The sequence below is a fragment of the Chinchilla lanigera genome, unplaced genomic scaffold (assembly GCF_000276665.1).
Source record: "Chinchilla lanigera isolate Chin_1 unplaced genomic scaffold, ChiLan1.0 scaffold00001, whole genome shotgun sequence".
In the NCBI taxonomy this organism is placed as follows: Eukaryota; Metazoa; Chordata; class Mammalia; order Rodentia; family Chinchillidae; genus Chinchilla; species Chinchilla lanigera.
The window spans coordinates 60,203,489-60,227,478 of NW_004955402.1; the positions used below are offsets into that span (position 1 = coordinate 60,203,489).

At 38.7% G+C, this 23,990-nt stretch overlaps 1 protein-coding gene across 5 annotated transcripts in view; it reads left to right on the forward strand.

Moving 5' to 3' along the window:
• The window catches only part of Znf236 (zinc finger protein 236), a 129,903-nt gene that overhangs the window by 17,802 nt on the left and 88,111 nt on the right, over positions 1 to 23,990 (forward strand). For 4 of the 5 annotated variants that reach the window (XR_001232999.1, XM_005373095.2, XM_013511523.1 and 1 more), the window contains exons 4-8: positions 11,784 to 11,962; positions 15,216 to 15,334; positions 18,127 to 18,299; positions 20,546 to 20,689; positions 23,117 to 23,320. Coding sequence is in view for 4 of the 5 variants with exons in the window: in XM_005373095.2 (XP_005373152.1) it covers positions 11,784 to 11,962; positions 15,216 to 15,334; positions 18,127 to 18,299; positions 20,546 to 20,689; positions 23,117 to 23,320 (819 nt within the window). In the remaining variant the exon portion in view is untranslated. Of the gene's footprint in view, positions 1 to 11,783; positions 11,963 to 12,728; positions 12,811 to 15,215; positions 15,335 to 18,126; positions 18,300 to 20,545; positions 20,690 to 23,116; positions 23,321 to 23,990 lie in introns of those variants that run through there. The other variant, XM_005373097.2, reaches the window with a different exon arrangement.

Here is a 23,990-nt window from a genome sequence, read left to right on the forward strand (position 1 = left end):
TTCCTGCATTTTCTACTGATATTCAGGTCTCTCTCTCTCTCTTTTTTTTTTTTTTCTAGTACCATGCTGTTTATCATGGTAGCTTTGTAGTATAATTTCAAGTCAGGCATTTTGATGCCCTATGCTTTGCCTTTGTTGCCAGAATTGCTTTTGCTATTATAGGTTTTTTCTGGTTCTAAATGAATTTTAGGATTGTTTTCCCTAATTCTGTGAGGTATGTTACTGGTATTTTGATGTGGATTGCATTAAATCTGTATAATTTTGAAAGTATGGCCAATTTCACTACATTGATCTGAGAACAAGGGCTATCTTTCCATTTTTGATATCCTCTTGGATCTCCTTTTTCAGAGTACTATAGTTTTCAATGAGAAGAAGATCTTTTACTTTGTTAGATTGATTCCTACTTACTGTATTTCATTTTTTGGATGCTATTATAAACGGTGTTGTTTCCCTAATTTCTCTTGGAGAGTTTGTTAAATAACAAGTACATGAATGCTATTGATTTTTGTGTGTTGACTTTGTATCCAGCTATGCTACTGAATTTAGTTATTAAATCTAGGGGCTTTTTTTGGTGGTTTTTGAGTTCTTCTATGTAGAGTATCGTGTCACCCACAAATAATGATAATTTAACTTCTTCCTTTTCTATCCTTATTCCTTTTATTTTTTCTCTTATCTAATTGCTCTGACTAATGTTTTCAGACCTAAATTGAATAAATATTAGACATGTTTGTCTTGTTCCTGATTTTAGAGTGAAGGTTGTCAGTTTTTGTCCATTTGGTATGATGTTGGCTGTTGGTTTGTCATAGATGACTTTTATCAGATTGAGATAAAGATGATCTATTCCAATTTTCTGTAGGGTTTGTATCATGAATTTGTATTGATTTTGTTAATTTTTTTTTTTTGCATCTATTTATGTGATCATATGGTTTTTATCCTTGGCCCTGTTCATATGGTGTATTATTACATTAATTGATTTATGTATATTGAACCATCCCTACATCCCTGGGTGAATCCTTGTTGGTCATGGTATATAATCTTTTTGATGATTTGCCGCATTCTGTTTGCCAGTATCTTACTGAGTCTATGTATCGTATTTATGTCCGTTTTCATTAGGGAGATTAGCCTATAGTTCTCTTTTTGGTTGGATCCTTCTCTGGTTTTGATTTCCGGGTAATGCTTACTTCCAGGAATGGATTTTGGAATATTGCTTCCCTTTCAATTTCATGAAAGAGTTTGAGAAGCAGCAGCATTAAGTCTTTCTAAATTTCTTGTAGAATTCAATGGTGAATCTGTCAGGACCTGGGCTTTTCTTTGTTGGTAGGTTTTTAATTCCATCTTCAATTTCATTGATATTCGGCTCTTTGGGATTTTTATATCTTTTTGATTCAGCTTTGGTAATTCAAATGTATCTAGGAATCTGTCCAATTTTCTGTGTTTTCCATCTTACGAGAATACAATTTCTCAAAGTAGATATAGATGATCGTCTGGATTTCTGCAGGATCTATTGTGATTTCACCTTTTACATTCCCAATTGCATAGATTTTCTTTCCTGTTACGGATAAGGTTGTTTTCTTTCCTGTTATGGATAAGGCTGGCTAAGGGTTTAAAATCCTATTTAAACTTTCAAAGAACTAACTCTTTGATTTGGTGATTCTTTGCATTGTTTTTTTAGTTTCCATTGAGTTAATTTATGATTTCCTCTCTTGTACAAGTTTTGGACTTGACTTGCTCTTCTTTTTCTAGAAGCTTGAGGTTCAAGATTAGGTTCTTTATTTGAGCTTGCTCTGTTTTTCTGAATGGGAATTCACTGCTACAGCTTAACTTGGTTGGACTCCTTTCCTTAGGTCCCATAAGTTCCAGTACATTATATTAGCATTATCATTTAATTATAAAAAAATCTCTTTTAGTTATTTAATTTCATTTGTGTCCCATTGGTTGTTCAAGAGGGTGTTGTTTAATTTCTGTGTGTTTATGAAGTGCTTGTGGTTTCTTTTGCCATTGACTTCCAATTTTATTGCACTATGATTTGATAATATGCACAGGGTAATTTTAGTTCTTTTGCATATGTTCAGTTCCTTTGCATCAGTTTCTTAGCCATGTTCTGTGAGCTAGTATGTGGTCTATTTTGGGGAATATCCCATGTGCAACTAAGAAAAATGTGTATTCTGATGTTGTGAGGTGCAGTACTCATTAAATATCTACTAGGTCAAAGGTTTGGTGCAGCTCTGATATTTCTTTGTTGATTTTTTTTCTAGTTGATCCGTCTGTTTGTGACAGTATGGTATTGAGGTCCCCCATTTCAATTGTGTTAATATTTATTTGATTTTCTGTGCCCATTAGTGTTTGTTTTATATAGTTGGGTGCTGTGGTGGTTGATTGATTTTGTCAATTTGAGAAGTTTAGAAGCTTAACTAAACTTGGCTCAGCAATTGGCTCAGCAAATCTATACCCTAGGGTGTAGAGGAGCCACCCTAGGGTGGATCATCACTTAGATGATATAAAAGGGAAATGAGGAAGGACAGAGGGACTTCAATTTCTTTCAGAGGAGCTCCAGTCTTCACCTTCAGGTTGGACATGGTCTCCTGCCTTCTAGTGCAGACTCTTTGGCTTCCATCTTGGATCCTTCAGCCTTCTCTCACAGACCCATCTGGCCTCCTGATATGGACTTGCATGGAACGCTCCAGTGAACTACAGACCCTGGACTGATTCCTTCGGTCTCCAGTGTGCAGACATGTGTGCACGCTTCCTCATACAACTCTTTGGCTGGCCGTCATAAGCCAGTCTTTTAATTTCTTATACATTTGTACATCTTGTGTTAAATCTGTTTCTCCAGGAAAACCCTGACTGACACAGGTGCCCTGATTATTATGATTGTTTTCTCCTCCTCTTGGATTGTTCTTTTCCCAAGGATGCAGTGACCTTGTCTCTCTTAATCAGTCTGTGCTTGACTGCACAGACTCTGTGCTTTGACTTGTCTGCAAAGGGAATAGCTACCCCTGCTTTTTTCTGAGTTCCTGTCACATGGGAGTATTGTTTTCCATCCTTTGACTTTCAGTTTATGCATATCTTTTTGTATTAAATGTGTTTCTTATGAAGTGTGTTGTTGGATCTTGCTTCTTGCTCCATTCTGCCAGTCTGTTTCTTCCGTTTGCTAAATTGAGAATGTTTACATTAGTGGTTATGACTGACAGGTACTGACTTATCCTTGTCCCATTATTGTTGGTTGCCTTTCTTTCACCTATTTAATTTTTTTTTCTGTCTTTTTGAGACAGGGTCTTGCTATGCAGTTCAGGCAGCCTTGAGTTCACTTTTGTAGCCCAGGGTGGTTTTGAATTCGCAAAGATCCTCCTGCCTCAGCCTTCTGAGTGCTGGGATTACAGGCATACGCCACCATGGCCGGCCTCAATTGGTTGCCATGCCTGGTGGATTTAATTCTGTTGAGATTCAGACTTGTTGAATCTTGGGGACTTGTTGTCTTCATTGTTTTTATGATCGATACATTGTGTCAACCTGAGTCTAAAAGTTTAAGTAACTCAGCAGTTTTACATCGTGTGGTAACTTGAAAAGTTTAAAAAGTTTAGTTAAGTGATTCTGCAGGGCACCAGGATCCTTACTTTGTAAATACTCTCAACTTGTAAAAGAGGAGGGTATGGAGATGGTGTGGGCTTAGACTGATAACTTAATACAATATAATAAAAAAAAAGAAGCTTGTCCCCCACATCCCTTATGCTCTTGCTGCTTTTGCTGTCTTCTGCCACCTTGAACTGTTGCTCTTGTGCCATGCCACTGTGCCTTGGAGCCAGCTGATTATGTGGACTAAAACCTCCACAAACTGTGAGCTAAATAAACTTTTCCTTCCTTAATTTTGAAAGTTGGGTATTTTGTCTCAGCAACTAAAAAAAGTAACTAAGACAATTATCTTTTTATCTAGAGCTTATCTTTTATCTAGAACTTTTTGGAGTGTTGTTTGGTGGTCAGGCATTTCTTCAGGTGTTCTTTGTCTTGGAAGAATCTTACTTCTGCATTGATTTTGAAAGATGGTTTTGTGCGGTACATCAGTCTGGGTTGGAGGTTGTTTTTTTTTAGGGTTTGAAATCCTTCGCTCCAAGCTTTACTTGAAGTTTTTTATTGAGAACTCTGATGTGGTTCTAATGGGCTTTCCTGTATAGGTGATTTGTTTCTTTTCTCTAACAGCTTTTATTTATTTATTTATTTATTTTTGGTTTTTCTCCGGTACCAGGAACCGAACTCACGACCTTGCGCTTGCCAGGCAGGTGCTTTGCCGCTGAGCTAAATCCCCAGCCCCTCTAACAGCTTTTAATATTCTGTCCTTTCGCTGAATTTCTGGAATCTTGACTATATATGCCTTGATGTAGATTTTTTTTGATCATGGCCAATTGGAGTTCTTCATGCCTCAATTAGGAATGTGTGTCAAATTATTTTTCCATGCTTGGGAAGTTTTCTGCCATTGTTATTTTGTGTCCTTTGTGTTATCTTCTGATTATTCATTGGTTCCTATCAGTCTTATGTTATTCTACTTTGCATCATCTAGCAGCTGTTGAATTGATTTTTTGTGGTCCTTGCTATTTTTAAGAAGTCTTTCACTTGTTGATTGCTATCTGCAAACTTGTGTTCTACATCTGATATTCTGACCTCACACTGGTTGATCCTGCTGCATGTGCCTTCAATTGAATTTTTAAACCCTTAAGATAGCTATTTGAATCTCTTCTATGGAATGCAGTTCTTTCTTTCCTTTGTTAGGAATTCATGGTTTCCATCACTTTCCTAAGCTCCTATTTTTTTATCTGTATTTACTCTAGATTCATTAACCATGTCCTTCATTATGGTTGTAATCTCTTTCATTATCTGCAAAATTATTTCTAAATTGTTTTCTAGCGCCTCATTTATCTCTTTCTTTTTTTCCTCTGCTACCATTTCAGAAAGTTGAGCTGTGTGAATTTTGATTTCTTCTATGTGCATGCCCTCTGGATTTGCCTTGGGTGAACTGGAGATCTGGGGCTGCATCTTGCTTCTATGTCTTCTCATTTTCTGTTTCTTCTCATTTGTTTTCTGCTTTGATCCTTGTAAATTGCTTATGATCGGTTACTTGCTTTTACTATTATTGAGACCTCCTTAGAAATGACTACTTTTCAGGGATGTTTTCTAGGTGTAGCTGGCCTTTGGGTTATGAGTTATCCCAAAATCCTGCCTCTTCAATTTGTTAGGTATCAGGGATCACAGATAATAAATTGAGTTTTGGGGCTGTTTATGGCTGTCCTTGTCCTGACCTTTGAACCAGATTGGAAGGAGAAAATTTCCCTGCTTTTTTTTGGTCACAGCTGAAGCCCTCAGGCTAGTGATACTATGATGTTCACAGGGCAATAAGGATCTTTAAAGCAATGTAGTAACAATAATAAAAAGTATCACTTGGGACACTACAGTTGCCTTATTGTCCCTCGGCTCATCCTTTCAAGATGGCTTTGTTCTTCTTGCCGTCCCACAGCAACTACCATTACTGTTGTTCCAGGAGTTGCTTGCTACCCCTTCCCAAGCACTGGCTAGTAAAATAGTGGGTAGCTGGAGAGTCTTGGTTTTTGCCCATCCTGAGATATTGAACTGCCAACCCCCTGTTACACATTACTAAATTGTCTCTGTCTCTTATTTCATCCTTTTGCTGTACTCTAATACAGGCAGTTGGAGATCTTGGCCCCGATACTTAGGGAGAATTTGTTGTCTATTTGACTTAGCTCCAAATTCTTTGGTGATGCACTATGGTATTATTTATGAATTCCTGACAATCTTGGTGTTGGTATACAAGGAAGAACGGTTGAACAACTATGTCACCCTGGCTAAAGTAGTACAATCAGTAGTAACAATAGCATCAAGTACAGTGTAGAAATGACAAACTGTAGCAACTGTTAATTTGCCACCTTAAACTGTGGGTACAAGATTTATAGTTATATAACAAAGTCCAAAACAAGTCAGAAAATTAGATACAGTAAATACCCCTTGATAGAGTGATTTTACCCTCGGGAGAAAATTTAAATGATAAAAGCAAAAAATAGAAAAATAAAAGAAGGGATTAGAAGTAAGACTAAAGAAAAAGGGAAGATTCTCCAAGCTTTGGATGACTGATGAAGAAGACAGGAGAGAAAGAGAAAGAAAAGACAGAAACAAGGTCTAAACAAAACCAAAATAATCTAAAAAAAAATGTTCAAACTCTTAAAAATACAACAAAAATCATTCAAGAAAAAAGGAAAAAAACAGGACAAAAAGTGATTTCTCTGTGAGTTCAAGCCTGTGGTTATCTTCTCTGTAGTGTACAATTCACACATATCTCTGCTGTCTCTGGTAGATAAAGGAGGCAGACAGAGCTCACATCCTAGATGATCCCAGCAGGCCTGCAGCAGGATTAGGGCAGGGTGCTCGATAATCACAGTAAGCCTGTAGTAGGAATATGTTGGGGTACCGATTTTGGTACTTTTATCTCCACAGAAGTTTAGGGCCTGACTTGTTCAGCCTGACTTGTTCAGTCTGGGTGTCTCTTGCCATCCTGAATTCAGCTCCCTGGCTCTGGATGTCTTCCATGGTTGTGCTTCACCGCAGTCTCTGAGAGCCCTGAGAGGGAGCCAGCCTTTGGCTTCTCTTTGTCCCATGTTCAATTGGCCCCTCCCAAAAAATGGTGTCTGGACAGGATCCTTCTCCAGGGACTCATCAGCTGTCATAGTTCAGTTTCCACTGCTCCATTTGCTAACGCATTTCTCTCTGGAGGCCTCTGGGGTGCCCCGCCTTTACTGTGTCTGTAGATTTTAGCCTCCTCTCACATGGCATACTAGGAATTAGAAAGTATAGCTTGCCATCTTGTTTATCTTTTTTTTTTTTTTTTTTTTTTTTTGTGGTTTTTCTCCAGTACCGGGAACCGAACTCACGACCTTGCGCTTGCCAGGCAGGCGCTTTTGCTGTGAGCTAAATCCCCAGCCCCTTGTTTATCTTTTTTAATTCTTAAAAAATACAGGATTTCAACTTCCTTTTTTTGTGTTGCAGTCTGTCTCTTCACTTTGAGCTCCAGTTCTCCCTGAGATCCTTCTTAGATTCCTGGGATCTACCTCCCTCCTTTTTCTTCCAAGTTGCTATATTCCAGTGTCAGAATTTTAGAGAGACCATCCTGCTTCTGCTTACCACTCTGCCATCTTCCTGGAAGTCTCTAATATATATTCTTTTGAACTTTAATTGATTTTTTTAAGTTTAAAGTGTTTCATTTTAAAAAAAAGTTTTATTTTTGAATTTTTACTTTTAGAATCCTGTAAACTAATTTTTCCACATTTTGTTGAAATTAATAGCCCAAAATCCATAGTGGTTGGGAGGGTATAAAAAAAAAAAAAAAAAAAAAAAATCTCAGAAGTAAACTATAACCTCTAAATCACTTAGGAATATTTCCTTAAAACTGATGTAACTATGGTATTGAAGCTCATGTTACTTATTGTAGTAAACTACTTACTGGAAGGCTGGTATTTGGGAAGTAACAGACTGACACATGCCCAGTTACACACACATACATTTGCTTGCCCACGGGAGGTCATGTAGGCTTCTTGGTAGCTGTGGCAGTGCATGTGGTAACTGATGATGTGGACTAGGCCCTGTGAGTGCAGTTGGTGGAGTGGTATTCTGTGGGGTGGGTTTAGGGTCATTGGTGCTGCAAGCACCATTTGAAGTCAACAGAGGCAAGCTGTTATTGCAGAGGTAGAATGGCTCCTTGGAAGTTAGGGCAGGGAAGACAGTGTAGTATGTTGGGGCTGGGAGACTGCTGAGAAAGGGGAGTCCCCAGGCAAAGGCCTGGTGAAGGCATATTTCCATTCTAGAGACTTTAGGGTAGCCAGGAGAGCAGCTTCATACATACTTCACATTCTGACTCTTCAGAGATGGTCACATGTTCAGCAGGGTGGAGGTTTGTTAGGATGCAGGGCTCAGCGTCATCCTACTTAACCCAGAGGTCTAGTGCTAACTCTAATGTGGAGAGTATAATGGAGTGGAAGGGCTGCTGCCCAGATGGCTGTAGCTGTGCGTGAAGCCTAGGACTTCCTCAAGCATTGCCAGGCTATGAAGGAACGGGAGATGAGTCTTGGCTTCTTCTGGCCAGCCAGCTGTAAAGCAGAAAATATGGCGGCATCTTGGTTCTCCCTTTGTTTCTTGACCCTGCTCTCTCTCCATCTGAGCAAATTGTGGGTAAATCAGCATTTTTAATAGACAAATGTCTGAGTATTGTAATGTGCATGTTGCTACCCCCTGAAACACATTGATCTGAACATTTTATCGGAACGTGTAAAAAGAATGGGTGTGAGCCAGGGCAATACAAGACTGAGGTGGGGACGTGAAGACATGAAAGTCAAATTCTGTTCTATAATTTTGGGGCAGGAGACATGGCGGGATTTTTGTTGTTAATGAAAAGTAAGTATTTTCTTTTGTCAAACACATACAGTGGTGAAGAAGTCATAGTTTTATAGAAATGTAGCAAATGAAACTAGATTGTAGTTTTTGGTTGTCTCCAAGAGTGAATTTTCTGTAATATTAGCAAGTTACTAACAATCTAGCAGTTTGTTATTTCCTTCAGTTATTATACAATGTTAATTTAAAGTCATTGAGACTGAAATCATTATTGGGTTGCTCAAACTATTTCATTCATTCTAGTTTTCCTCAGTATAGTTCTAGGTAGGGCCAGTGAACAGATGGATTTTAATAGAATTGGCACAGTATTTAGAAGACATTCAGACGGAGAGAAGTAGTGATGTGCTTTGGTGTTTGGAAGTAACACTTGATCCTCATTGACTGTTTAAGCTCAGTTTTTTCATGTTGGGTAGTTCATTTAGAGAATTAATTAAGTTTGATCAATATTGCATTCTTACATCTGATAATATGAGCAACTTTGTTAAAGATAACAGTATGTAGTACAACAACCACTGTCAGTTCCTATCATTTTGTTTTGAAACCTTGTATCATTTTTATTGTTTTTGCTTTGTTTTATTTTTGTCTATGTTATTATTTTATTATTTTTAAAATTCTCTTTATAATAAAAAAATAGAGAATTAATTAAATAGTTGTATTTGGAACTACAAATATGGACTAAGTCAACAGCTACTGCTGATTGGGCTAAGTATTGAGTGTTTGCTCAGTGCTATTGTACCCATGTCTTGCCCTGTGAGGTACGTGGGGTGATGTCCCTGTGTAGAGACTGGGAGCAGGGCCTGCCTAGGTTCGTGCAGCCTGTTACTGGCAGCCCTGATGTGAAAGCAGACTCAACTCTAGAACATCTGAAATAGCAGCATCCAATGAGAATAGGGTATTGGCCACATTAAAGTACAAAATCACCAAAAACAATAGCATCAAACAGGTGAAATAACTTTGTTAAAGTAGACCAAATAGGATTAGTTAAAATCTTTATTTTGTTTTATTTTTTGAGATAGGTATCCCTATGTAGTTCAGGCTGACCCAAACTCATGGCAGTCCTACCTTAGCCTCCCAAGTGCTGGGATTACAGATGTGTGCCACCACACCTGGCTAGTCCTGTGTCTACTCACTAATACCTCTAGCTGCGTAGTGTGTGATATGCCCTGCCTGTAAATCAGGTCGAATGGATGATGAGCTATCTCCATCAAAAAACTTACCAGCTGTTGTATTATTGTAAGGTGATCTGTTAAATTATAATCTTACCTTGAGTTCTTTTCTCATCTTTTAAATTATTTCTTTGTGCTGTTGGAGACTGAACCTAGAGCTTCACTCATGTGAGACAAGCACTCTACTGCTGAGCTACACCCGCAACTCTTTCTTGACCCTTTTGTGGTATTAAAGTCATTCTGCTTCTCTGAAGTTTTCACAGAACAGATGGGCCAAGTGGCAGTTGTCCAGTAGCCACTTGGACAGAGAATTCATGTGGCTTAACAATTCTAAATTCTAAAATTTATGTGGAACCAGAGACCCAGAATAGACAAAGCAGTTCTGAGCAATAAGAGCGAAGCAGGAGGCATTACAATTCTGGACTTCCAAAACTGCAGTAATAGCATAGTATTGTCACATGATGACAAAACAGAATAGAATAGAAGATGCAGAAACAACCCCAAACATCTTCAGCCATCTGATTTTTGACCAACGTGCTAACAACATATGCTGGAGGAAAGATAGCCTGTTAACAGATAGTGCTGGGAAAATTGGTTATCCACATTCAGAAGAATGGATTTGAATCCATATCTTTCACTCTGTATTAAAATCAAATCAAAATAGATCAAGACCTAGATGTAAAGACAGAAGCAGTAAATCTGCTGGAAGATAAAATAAGTAAAACTATTGACATAGGCATAGGCAAGGACTTCCAGAACCAGAACTCCATTTCACAAGACAACACCACGAGTCAGCAAGTGGGAGTATGTCCAGCTAGAAACTTTCCACAGCAAAGGAAATAACAGAATGAACAAACAATCTACAAAAGGGCAAAAAAAGCTGTTGCTATGTACTCCTCAGACGGATGATTTATATCTAGAATATATAAAGCACTGAAAAAAAAAATTAGACTGCCCCTAAGTAAAAGACCCATTCAAATATTTGGCCATTGAAATGAATAGATGCTTCTTAGAAGTAAAAGTACAACTGGCCAAACAGATATATGAAAAAGCATTCACTGTCTTGGCCATTGTATAAATGCAAAGCAAAACAATAGAAAATCCATCTTACTTGAGTCAGAATGGATTCAAGGATTCAAAAAACAAATGCTAGTTAGTTTGCAGGGTTGTGGTGATAGAACCCTTGTACATTGTTGGTAGGAATGTAAACTAGTACAACTAGTGCTGATTAGTATTTCTGAAAATAGAAATTTCATTTCACCCAGCTGTAGCTGTTCTGGGTATCTTCCCAAAAAGAGCTGAAGTTGTCATATTACGGTGATACTTGTGTACCCATGTTTATAACAGCACAACTCACAGTAGTTAAACCATGGAAGCAGCCTATATGTCAATGAACAGGTGAATGAAAAAAATGATATATATTTATAGATGTATTTATATATATTTATGTTCATAAAGGATAAATTTGAGTCTTTTTGTAGGAAAGTAGATGGCTCTTGAGACCATAGTGCTATGTGAAATCAGACACAGAAGGCTAAATATTGTATGATTGCTCCAATATGAGAGACTCAAAATATAAATAAAAAGCAAAGGAAAAAAAGGAAAAAATGAAAAGCAAAGTAAAAGAGAGTTGATAGGACACAGGAAGGTACTTTCTGGAGACAATAGGATCTGGGAAAGGAGGGAGAGGGGAGGGCAGGCAGAAAAAATGGGAGTAAAATGATCAAGATGCAATATGTGGATGTGCCTATGTAGCAGTTTTCCAAGATGAGTGTAATTACTAGGTATTGCAAACATACAGGAATAAAAAATTTAAAGAAATTTTTGGTCAGGCTGGGTGTGGGAGCACATGCCTGTAAGCTGAGGCAGGAGGATTGCTATGAGTTTTAGTTCAAGGTTAGCCTGGGCTGTGTAGTGAGTTAAGGCCATTCTGAACTACACAGTGAATTGCTGTGGCAAAAAAAATGGTGATCACTCCTTTCTCCAGTGTCTTTCCTTCCAATAAAGACATTGTTTCACACATCCAAATTTGAACATAGTAATACTTTGTTTGAGAGGTAAATGTTGTTCCAAAGGAAAGTATCAATTGTATATTAGTTGTTCATGATCCTGTTTCTTTTAAGGAGTAGTGATTGGGACCTGTCTGTGCTGCTCACTGCTTTGTTTCCTCCCCAGAATCTTATCTGCTCTGAGTGTGGAGATGAGTTTACGCTGCAGAGCCAGCTGGCCATACACATGGAGGAGCACCGGCAGGAGCTGGCCGGCAAGCGCTTCCATACCTGCAAGGCTTGCAAGCAACAGTTTGAAACCTCATCAGAGATGAAAGAGCACATGAAGACTCACTATAAAGTTAGGTATGTGTTGTTCATTAGCTTGGAAAAAATTCTTTGTAGGATGTGAAAGATCAGTATGCCAGTGTGATTGACAATATTTACTGCCATAGAAAAAAAGCTAGCAAGTGGGACCACATGACCTGTCGGCACCGGGCTGCCATGCCTACTGTGTGGCTTGTGTCCAACTAGGGCAGGTCACTGCAGAGGTTAGTGGGCTGGGCCAGGCCTTGTAGAAATATTTGGCCAGAATTACAGTGTAAAAGCTATAGAACAGGGTCTGGCACTGTATTACCATTATTATTAATATTTTTGGCTTTTTGTGAGACAAGGTCTCACTGTGCAGTTCAGGCAGGCCTTGAACTCACAGCAATCTTCTTGCCTTAGCCTCCTGAGTGCTGGAATTACAGGCATGCACCACTGGCACTACATTTTTATGTGCATTTACCAAAATTTATAAAATGGATTTATAAGTGCTTAATTTGCCTCCTTTTTAATGACTACTGTTGAGCATTCTGTGTGCCTGGCCCTCTTTTTAGCATTTATACAAAAATATGTATAGATAGAATCATTAGGTTACTACAAACAAGTCCATCAGGCCAATTTGATTTGATTTGATTTGATTTGATTTGAGGTTTTGGTGGGGAGTGGGTTGAGACAGGGTCTCTGTGTATTCCAGGCTGGCCTTGAACTCACTCTGTAACCCAGGCTGGCCTTGAACTTGCAATGATCTTCCCGCCTCAGCTTCCCCAGTGCTGGGATTACAAGTGTGGACCACCATACCTGGCTCAGCTTGCTTTTATATCCCCATTTTGCAGATGAGAAAACCTCAGTTAGACAGACCAATTAACATTCATGAGGTTTCATAGCTGGTAAGTCAAGAATTAAAGATTTAAACCCTGGTTTAAAAGTCTGCTTTTAGAATTTAGAATCTGAACAATCATGTTTATATTTGGATTCTTACATACATTTATTTCTAGTGCACCTTAACACTTTTCAAAATTTCTACATTTTACCTGCTCTTGCTTATATATTTTGCTGTACGTTTGTTTCTTAATAAAGTAAAGTGAAGAGCTCTTTCTGGCCCTTGTGCTGTACTTAGTTCATGGTCAAAAGCTGTCACACTTTCAGATCTAATTTCTCCAACAAACTGTAAGAGGTGGTTCCAGTTATTGGTTTAGCTACTGTCAGTTTAGTTTGGTATCCTTGTCAGCTCCAGTGATTAGGAAATACCTGTGTTTTTAACAAGAAGTTTCACATGGTTATATTTATAAAGTATACAAAATGTCTTAAGTGCTGTGTAGCATGTATGTATTCTCTTAGATGCAGTATATTAGAAATGTTGCCTAAACATCTTCATCTGGTCACCCATGTCTTGTGCTGCCTTTTCATTTCATTATTGTTGAAAATGTGTTAGCTCCTTATACTGTATTTCAATGATTTTCACATAAAAAAAATGCGTATTCTCTGTACACATTAAGTTTTTATTCTGGTTAGGGTTTGGAACTGACAGTTTTGATGTTCCCTTGAAGGTTTCAAAGATAATTGGAGATATATAGGTGGTCATCACATACATAGCCAGCCCTGGCTTCCAGGTTTTCCAGGTTTTCCTCAATTGAGGGATGAATCAGACAGATGAGGCTGCATCCTCAGGGACTTGTCATTTAGTAGAAACAAGTCACGGTAACAGTTTCTGTCAGGGGATTCAGAGGTGAGGCCGTTCTTTCACACTGGTCTTCCTAAGCAGGAAGGCAGTCAGGTAAGAAAAAGAAGTAGACTCAGGTGAAGGAAAACCAGGCCCAGGGAGAGTAGATGCCTGAATCCCAGCATTGAGCTTCCTGTGTTTGAGAATCAGAAAGGCGGGCAGTGTGATGAGCTCCCCCTGCAGGGAGTGTGGGGCTGAGCCTGATCAGGCTTAAGGATGACTCTGGCTGCTCTGTGGGCAGGAAGGTAGCAGGGGACACTTCTGGAGGCTATTGCAGAGGTGCCAGGGAAGGATGATGGTTCTGTCCCATGAGCATGATGAGGGCCAGAAGTATAGAAAGATGTGACAATCTTAAATATCACTTGGTTTCTCTTAGAAACCCAAGTTATAAATAAGGAGCAAAATAAAAAATTATACTGGGAAGAGGTGAGATAGATCTTTTTCAGAGAGAAAAGGAATCAATAGATGAAGGGAGGGAGAGGGAAGTAAGAGAAAGAGGATGAAAAAAGGAATTAAGATGTGTTCTGTGTATGCGCCAGCACCACACAGGACTGTAGGCATTATGTACTGCACACATGTACTAATTAAGATTTTAAAGCTTTAAGGAAATTAATGTACAACAGATGTCAGCAGTAAAACAGCATTTCTTTGGCAGCAGAAGAAACCAACACATTATATACCCAGGTGTCTCCAGTGTTTTCCTCAGTAGTAATTAGGAAGGGGCATAAGGAAGGGAAAATTTCCTTGACCTCATCCTTCAGTAGCATTGAGATCATACGCTTCTCCTATCTACAGTTGCAGATGAGTGGGTATTCAAAGGCTAGAAATCTCACCTGAAATGAAGGTCCACATATTTATTGATCATACTTTTGCCCCTTATTTCACAACAAAATGATGGTAATCTGGCTGAATTTGTGAAATCTTACTATAATTATTAGATATTTACTGGAGCTTAAAAAATTGAGTGATGTGAATATGTTGGGGTGTTTAAGCTTTTGGAGGTGGACTTGCAGAATCCAACATGACCCTGAGACACAAAGCTGTGCCTTAAGGAGTCTGCATTTCCTGACATGGAAAGGAGGAGGTTGGGATAATGCAGAGTTCTGTTTTGCATGTGTTAGGTTGGTGCTTCCAGCCAGCCAGCTGCCTGTGAGGCAAAGCCAAGTAGAGGGAGTTGTCCAGGGCTGGAGCTCAGAGGAAGTTTCTAGGTGGTAGGAGGCAGAAGTCTGGAAATCATCAGCATCCAGATGGCTCCTGAAAGCAAGGGGACCGTAGGAGGGAGCGTGACGATAATGTCAGTGTAGAAGTATACCTGCGCCTGTCTCTGTAGTTGACCATGACAGGTAAAGCTTGTTTTGACCTGTTTTTTTTTTTTTTAAACAAGGTATTCTTTTTATCAGAAGTAGAAAAAATGGAATTTTAGGATACTGACTGTAGAAAACTATTAATGTGTGTATATCTTGTCTATTGTATGACTGATTTACCATTAAAATGTGTTCTGAGATCACTCAGTTAAGCTTTTTGGTAGGCTTTTCACTACTTAACGACTATTTTCCCCTCTGTATTACATAGGGTATCAAAGTCTTATAATAGGAACATTGACAGAAGTGGTTTTACGTATTCATGTCCACACTGTGGAAAGACTTTTCAAAAACCAAGCCAGTTAACACGACATATAAGGATACATACAGGTATGAAAACCTTTCACTTTCATGTCATCTTTTATGTGGCTTAAGGGAAAGAAATGTTTCATAATTCAACTACCCAACCTTTGTGTGGTTTCATTTTCTTAATTAAGATATGTGGATATTTGTCATATAATTGTCCTGAAGTATAAATGGAAAAATATATGTAGTGCTCATAAAAAGGGCCTGATCTATGGTGCATTGTCAGTAACTGAGAAATACTACCGTTGTTATTGATGTGATATTTATTTGCTCATCTAGTTCATAAATACGGAGTATTACTGTGTCAGGGATTGCATTGGACTCATGAGATCTAAATTAACAGAGTGAGCACTGAGCCTTTGTATTCTATTCTAAGAATACTTTCACAAACATTAAAGCAATACAAACTATTTTAAAGCAATACAAAAAGCAATACAAAAATATTTCTCTGTGCCTTATCTTGCTCAGTTGTTAGTTTTACTTGAGTATTTGAAAGTAAGTAAAGTATTCATAAGCTGGATACTCCGGCATCTTGTAAAAACACTGTCAATTTCTAATATTTTTTTTTCTTTTTTCTTTTTATTTTAAAGAAAAAGAGATAACAAAAAAAAAAAAAACCCCAAATCCAAAATAATATGATAGGATGGTAGCAATGATCAACACACTGCATACTGTTACCTTGAAGTGAGTTACTCACAGTATATAGTATCATTTTAGTAATGTAGGTGGTCTTCTCTAGGCAAAGACAAAGGAAGACTGCAGATGTTTTATTTGAAATTAAAATGACCCATGCTTTGTCATTTTGTTTTCTTCTGTTTTCCTTTGGTTCCCTTCACAGTAATGAAGCAGTGAAATCCCTTACTATTTGGTCAGCTGCCATGGTTGGTCAGCCAGTGCTGACTGTGTTATGTTGCCTTTTTCTTTTCCATTGTTTTAATGAAATATCTCTTTGTAGAGTATTTTAGAATCTCAGATGATTTCAAAGCTTGTTTATATGTCTAAAGTTGATATTTTCAGAGAATCAGCGTATATTTATTCTTAGGGCAAGAGAAGAAAGTATTGTCTTTTAAAGTGTGACAATACATTGTATTCGTATAAGTTCTAGCTTATTGTATCATGTAAATCTAACATTTAAAAGCTTTAATTAATGAAAAAGTAGTGTGAAAAAATAGTTTGTATAAGGTAATATACTTCATGCAGAGACATGAAAACAGCGCAGCCAATGGAGTTTTCAGAGGTCGTGCACCTTAAACAGTTTGAGATCAGCCTCTTCCAAGTACATGAAAACATGCTTTTACGTATCTTCACACCTCCAGAGCTATGTATATAGGCCATGTTATGGTCCTTCAGGTGACTTTGGGGTCCACAGTGAACTTTTGAATACAGCGTTGTTTTTACTGGCCTCTGAGCTGCCTTGTGTGCTGGGGAGAGCAGTTTTCCCAGTCCATGATGTGGTCCCGCAGACTGGCACAGTTTGAAGCAGGGCAGGCTGGCCTGTGAGGGAGGTAGCAGGGATCCCCGTGTGCTCCCCCTTCTTTCACATATGCTCCCAGTCAGGTGGTTCATGTGTTCTGAGCCTGGTGTTTTGAGTGGCTGAGCCTCGCAGTACCTGTGATGATGTGGCATGAAAGCATGTGTGGTCCATCCAGCCTCATCCAGGAGAGGCTGGGTACACCTTGGGTGTTATCATGTGGGACAGGACAGGTGTCCTCATTGAGGTTGGGACCAAGAGCAGACTTCCTGACTGCCTGCTTCTGCTCTCCTGCATCACTCTCTAGAATGAGAGTGGGCTGGTTCCTGTTCTGTCTCATGCATTCACTTACCCTGAGAAGCAGGGATCTATCTGCTATTATTTCTGACTCACACCACATTTAAGGATTGAGACTTTAATTGATACTAGACCTTAAACTAGCTTGCAATAATGTTTTAACCTAACCTAAATTTTTCTTTTCACTCATTCTTTCATTCAGCACATATTTTCTGAAAGCACATGTGTGTGGGGTACTCTTCTAGGTACTGAAGGTAGAGTCGTGACTAAAACAGATGAAAACTTCACCTTGGACCATATATTTTAGTGAGGAAAGATGTATAATAAGCAAACTATTAAAAGTCACAGATGATAAATTAAACAGAGGAAGGAGTTGAGGGGTAAGAGAGATTTTGATGTTAGCTAGGATGGATTGGAAAGTCATCCCTGAGAAGGGGAGGGAGCCACATGGACCCTTGGGGAAGCTGTTCTAGGCAGAGGTCTCAAGAGTGGACATCTGCTGTGCTGGGGCAACTGCGGGCAATGGGTCAGTAAGTGGGGCAGTGTGCTTTGATTTGGCATCATTGGAGGGCCCTGGACAGCAAGGCCTGCTCTGGCCTAATTTTAGAATGGCTTCCTCTGGGTAGAGAACAGCCTGCACAGGGCTGGGCAAACAACATGTCTATCCACTTGTGTGGATAGGCTGTGCGCTGGGCCAGGTGGGAGTTCAGTTGTGGGGCAGGGCTGCCCTGGATGTATTTAGAAGGCAGACCCAGTGGGCTTTGCTGATCTGTGCGGTGTAGCTATGAGAGAAACTGCAGAAGGGGATGACTGATGCCAGGAAGGATGGCACTGATGGGAACACTGCCCTGGAACTTGTTGATCATGGGATTTGGTGTGGGGCATGTTAATTTTAAGATTTTGTGTAGACAGTTGTATATCTGAGTGTACAATCTGGGGAACTGTTTTGGCTGGAGCAGTAGGTTTGGGGTCTTGAGTTTGGATAACTAGCATTTTCTTTTTTCAGTCTTAAAATGTTCATGTAATGATCCTTTTTCTCCCTGTCTAGGTGAAAGGCCATTTAAATGTAGTGAGTGTGGAAAAGCTTTTAACCAGAAGGGGGCGTTGCAAACCCACATGATTAAACATACAGGTGAAAAACCCCATGCCTGTGCCTTTTGTCCTGCTGCCTTTTCTCAGAAAGGGAATCTTCAGTCCCATGTACAGAGGGTTCACTCAGAGGTAAGCACAGTGTTTGGGCTGTGCAGTGTTTCACAGTGTTATTGGCGAACCTGCGAAGTTGGGTTCCATCTTTTAAAAGTGCATATTGAGCTAGGTATGATGGTGCCTGCCTGTAATTCCAGTTACTGGGAGACTGAGGCAGGAGGAGTATAAGTTGGAGGCCAATGAGGCAACTTAGCCGAGCCTGACTCAAAATGAAAAAGAAAGGGCTGGGAATGTAACTCAGTACTCCCTGGGCTTAGGCCTTAGTACTAGAAGAAAAAAGTGCCATTTGAGTTTTTCCTGACCAGCCTATATCAATAGAAGAAGTATATTATCTTTTTGTGTTCTTAGTTTGATAAATATTTGAAAATCGTCATACCTTTGTTAGTTATGATTTATTAACTTGAATAATGTGCTTCATCCCTTCAAGCGGAGTTGAAATATACCATCAAGTCTAAAGGCAAACAATCTGATTGAGAGAAAGTTTTGTTCTCATGGCCAATGTGGCTAAGCCGCTATGCAGCCCCTGTGGCACGTTGGTGTGTGTCCCCCGGCTGCGTGTTTTAGCCAGGACCCTTTCACAGTTCTGTGTTGTCTGCAGGTCACGCTGCTGTGCAGATCCTCTGGACCTATCTCTGTAACGCAGATTAACCTTTGTTCTTACTGTTGGGTTTTGAGCTCTTATTTTAAGTTTTAGTTACAGAATATAAAGAAATATTTAAACAATACAAGTATTTTTATCATGGATCCATTTACTCTATGAAACTGTTTTGTACAATGAAAACTATCATATTTTTAAAAGCAAATAATGTATCATTTTAATTTTTCCTTGGAGTCAAGCCTCAAGTGTCACATAAGTGACCTTGGAGTTGAAAAATCTAAGATACAGAGACAGTAGGAAGGGCATGTAGATGTTGTTGAGGCACTGGTGCTATGTGGTTTCTTCGCAGAAGAGTACTGTTGGGCTCTGTAAATCATTCTTGTGGAGTTGCCACTCAGTGTAGACAATTGCTTGGAAATAGTTGCTTGTTTGGATAGCACACAGATATCCGTGGAACCTTAAGCTAGTGCTGTGAGGTACTGTCAGTACCCCTACATTTAGAGACCCCTTTAGTAGGCCAGGTGCCTGCCTGTGCTGTGGAAGGCATCCTGGGACCTATAGTTGGTGCATTGTTCTGAACAGGGCCTCTAGAGATTGGTTTGTAAAGTGTTTTTTTTTTGAGACAACATCTCACTATATAGTTTTTGAGACAGTGTCTCACTATGTAGTTTAACTAGCCTGGAACTCACTGTTTAGCCCAGGCTGGCCTCAACCTCACATCTATCCTCCTGCCTCAGCCTCCCAAGTGCTGGGATTACAGGTGTGTGCCCCCTGGTTTGTAAATATTATCCAATCCCGTCAGGCAGCTAACACCTTACATTTGGTTGACAAGAAGGTGTTAGAATGGAAATCTTACTCAAGTTTAGAGATGGCTACTCAGTTTTTAAGCCAGACTTCATGGCTACAATGATTGCTAAAGTTGAGTTGGAGTGATGGAATATTTTGGACATTTATTCTGAGTAAGAACTCAGTTTTACTCATTTTGTTGGTCTCTGTAGTCTGGTTTGGGCTTTATTATAGTTTAAAACGTAGCCATTGATACGGAATATCAGAACAGGGAATGAAAGATTTATATATAGTATGGCCATCCTTCTTAAATTGCATGTTAGGCCCCCAAAAGGTAAATGTTTATGAGCAACTGTTCAGTTTTTATTACTGAACATAATACATAAGCCTATGAGAAACAGAATACATGCCAGACGTTTTTTATTAGGTTACAGTAACTGAAAGATGTTCTTTCACACCAGAGCCATTTTTTCTTCCCCTTTGGTTCTGGGAATTGAACGCAGGGCCTTTGCACTGAGCCACATCCCAAGGCCTTTTATTTTTATTTATTTTGGGACAGGTCTTACTGAGTTATCCAGGCTGGGTTTGAACTTGTGCTTCTTCTGTCTCAGCCTCCCAGAGTGTTGGTATTATAGATTCATGTCCCATGCTGAGCTGAGCCATTTCTTTTTTACAGAAAAGATTGTGAAATTTCAATTAATCTTATACTAGCAATTAAGTTTTGGGTTATTGATTCTAGAGCTGTCTGATGTAACAAAAATTAATGTTGAAAGCCTAGGTTATTTCTCTTATTTGAATGAGATATAGCAAATAACATTTGCTATAATTTAAGTGTTTAGTAATTGTAAAGAAATAACTTTTTTTTTTATTCTTTAAGGTCAAGAATGGTCCTACCTATAATTGTACAGAATGTAGTTGTGTATTTAAAAGTTTAGGTAGCTTAAATACTCATATCAGCAAGATGCATATGGGTGGCCCCCCCAATTCCACAAGTTCTACAGAGACTGCACATGTTATAACAGTAAGTATAGTATTTTGGGTTTTGGTGTTACTTTTGGTGTGTATTTTTCTTTAAATTTTTATTTTAAAGAGAATAAAAAAAGCAATAAAACAATACAGAATTTCAAAACAAGATGATAGGAAATTAACAATGGTTGTTATGTTTTATATTGTTATCTTCAAGTACTTGTTCAGATTATCAGATATAGGCATGCAAAATTGACTGGTCATGCATTAACTGTTCCTTTTTAAGATTTTGGGTAAACCAATAGAAACTAGTAGTACAGTTATCTTAGCTATCTTGTATATGTATACAAATATATACATATAAATATGTATTTTTTCCCTTCCTTCTTTCTTTTCTCCTTTCCCCATCCCAGGTGTTCTTTCCTTTTGAGCAGTTTCCCTTTCACAATATCTGTTGTACCTTTTGGATTTTGTTTTCTCTTTCAGCTTTTTACACTAGGGAGACAATACGATGTTTATACATGTGGGTCCAACTTATGTCACTTATGAGTATGACCTCTATTTGCATCCATTTACCTATAAAAGCCTTGAGTTTATCTTTCTTAATAGCTGAGTAATATTGAATTATATAAAAATAGCACATCTTTTTTAATCCATTCCTCAGTTGATGGGTATCTGGGTTGTTTCCAAGATTTAGCTATGATAAATTGTGCTGCTATAAACATGGGTGCACATATATCACTGTGGTGTGATGTTTTCCATTCTTCTGGAAAAGTACCCAGAAGGGACCTAGCTTCTACTAATACCCAGAGGTCGAATGGGACCTCTGATTCTAGTTTTTTGAGGAATCTCCACACTGATTTCTACAGTGGTTGTACCAGTCTACACTCCCAAGTATATTGGTTTTTAAAAGAAATTTTAAAAACTTATCTTGGTTACTTTACTCTCATTGCTGAGACAAAATACCTGATGCCCAAAATTAAGGAAGGAAAGGTTTATTTAGCTTATGGTTTGTGGAGGTTTCAGTCCATACTTGGCTGGCTCCAAGGCAGAGTGGCACACGGCAGAGGGCAACAATTATGGTGGTGGAAGACATCAAAGCAAAAACAGCAAAGGGAAGAGCGGTGGCAAGTAGCCTCTTTCCCTCCCTTACACTGTATGCAAACTACCTTCCCCAGGGCAGGTGTAGCACTCACATCCATAATTCCAACATTTGACAGTGAATCATTCATAAACTCTGAAAGCCTGCTCCATGACTGCATGAAGCTTTGTGGATGACATTCAAATACAAACTATAACAGAACTAAAATCTGTCATTTAAAATATGATCTTTAAAGATCTTTAATTTGAAAATTAAATATTTAGTATGAAAAAGTATTATGAAATTTTCCTATGAAGTGCTACTTTTTTTTAATTAATGAAAGAAAACTAGTTTTTTTTTTAAACTTTAGAATAATAGTACATAATCTTGATTTGTGGACTGTCATCTGAACCTGTAAAAATAAGATGAGGTGTAATCATTAACATATGAAATTGCAATTCTTATAGTAATATTGATTATTAAATATCCTTTATCTTTACCTTATTATTTGAGTTAATTAGCTTTTTTAGGCAATATTTTTTATTTTCAAATGTAGCAGTCTGTGGAACTAAGTGGCTGCCACAAATGGAGCACAGGTTCCCCCTAATAGTTTATTCTTTTATTTTGATAGAGGCAGGCCCTCATTTTTTACCTTGAAGTGTCTAACTGCCACTTGTTCTAGGATGGCAAGGAGGTTCTTTGCTTACATTTTTTAATTAATAGACTAATTTTAGAAAATTTGTGCATAAAGTATAGAGAAAAGCCCCACTCCATTTCCCTTATTATTAACACTTTAGATTAGTGTGGTATATTTGATACTATTGGTAAATGGATAGGGATATATTAATTATTAACTAAAATCCATAGTTTACATGAGGGCTCGCCCTCAGTATTGTGTATTTTGTGTCTGTGGACAAATGTGTCCACCTCTGCAGTGCTAGAAGGAATACTTTCACTGTTCCCATGGCCTTTTGGGTAGGGCATTTCTGTTCCCTTGGCTTCTGCAGGAATCAGATTGGCTTCCTCTGCTAGTGCAGCCCTGCCTCAGATTTTCTTTGCTTAGCTTTATTCTTCAAATTGTCTCTTTTTCAAAAAATACATTTGAATTTTTTTTGACTATTCTTACTATTTCTTTTTCTCTTTGTAACTTTGTATTTTTTACATCCATTCACTTTTTAAATGGGCAACTAGGAAAATGAGTTAATGTGCTCAATCTGCTATCTTGAATTGAGTCTCTGCATGAAAACTTTGAGAAAGTCAGAGGAGAACAGTTCCAATGAATGTATTCTTTTAAGAGCCAGTATTGTGCCTACTCCAAGAACCAGTGAGGCATTGAACTGATTTGTGTCTCACTTGACTGGTAAAATTTATATTTCTAATGAAAATGTTACTGTGTTCCAGGCCACGCTCTTTCAGACTTTACCTCTTCAGCAGACAGAAGTCCAGGGCCCCTCAGCCTCAAGTCAGCAGAATTCTCAGGCAGTGACCGATGTCATCCAGCAACTCCTGGAGCTCTCTGAGCCAGGGCCTGTGGAGTCACAACAGTCTCCACAGCCTGGGCAGCAACTAAGTATCACAGTGGGCATCAACCAGGACATTCTACAGGTGAAGCACGTTTACCTGCTGGTGTGAAGCTTTCACACTTGTGCTTTGGCAGAAACCAGGAATGGTAGTTGAAAGAGATTTTTGCAGGGCTTGTCTCAGTGAAAATGTTCTGACTTAAAATGATTTTAAATGTTTTCATCTAAAATGAAAAAGATTGTAGTGAAACAAAATTTGCCTGTTCTTTTAGCTATGGACAGTACAGAATTCTAAAGGATTCATTAACTTATGTGTTAAAAAACTGAAAGCCCTCTTTTAAGTGACTTACTTTTCAGAATAGATTTTTCAGAATTTGTGTCTATTCCTATTGAGAGCTGAGGTAGAACTATTGTATTCTTGAGGTTTTGGTGCACTATTTGAGACAGTCATAGGCATTCCTAATGCAGAGGCCCTTGTCACTGGCTTTGTTACTATTGTGGGGATGGCTCCAGCACACTGGGAGAAGAGAAGGACGGGAGAAAAGGGAGGCCTCCATTCCTAGTCCAGCATTATGTTCCACAGCAGTTCCTCACTGTCATGGAGGTAGCCTTCCTCCTCTCGGTCTCTTGTTTGTTTAAATAGGAGGATTGCAAGTTCAAGCCCAGCTGGGCAACTTAGTGCCCTGGGCAGACCCTGTCTTAAAATAAAAAATAAAAATGACCCTGGAGATGTAACTCAGTGTGCAGGCCCTGGA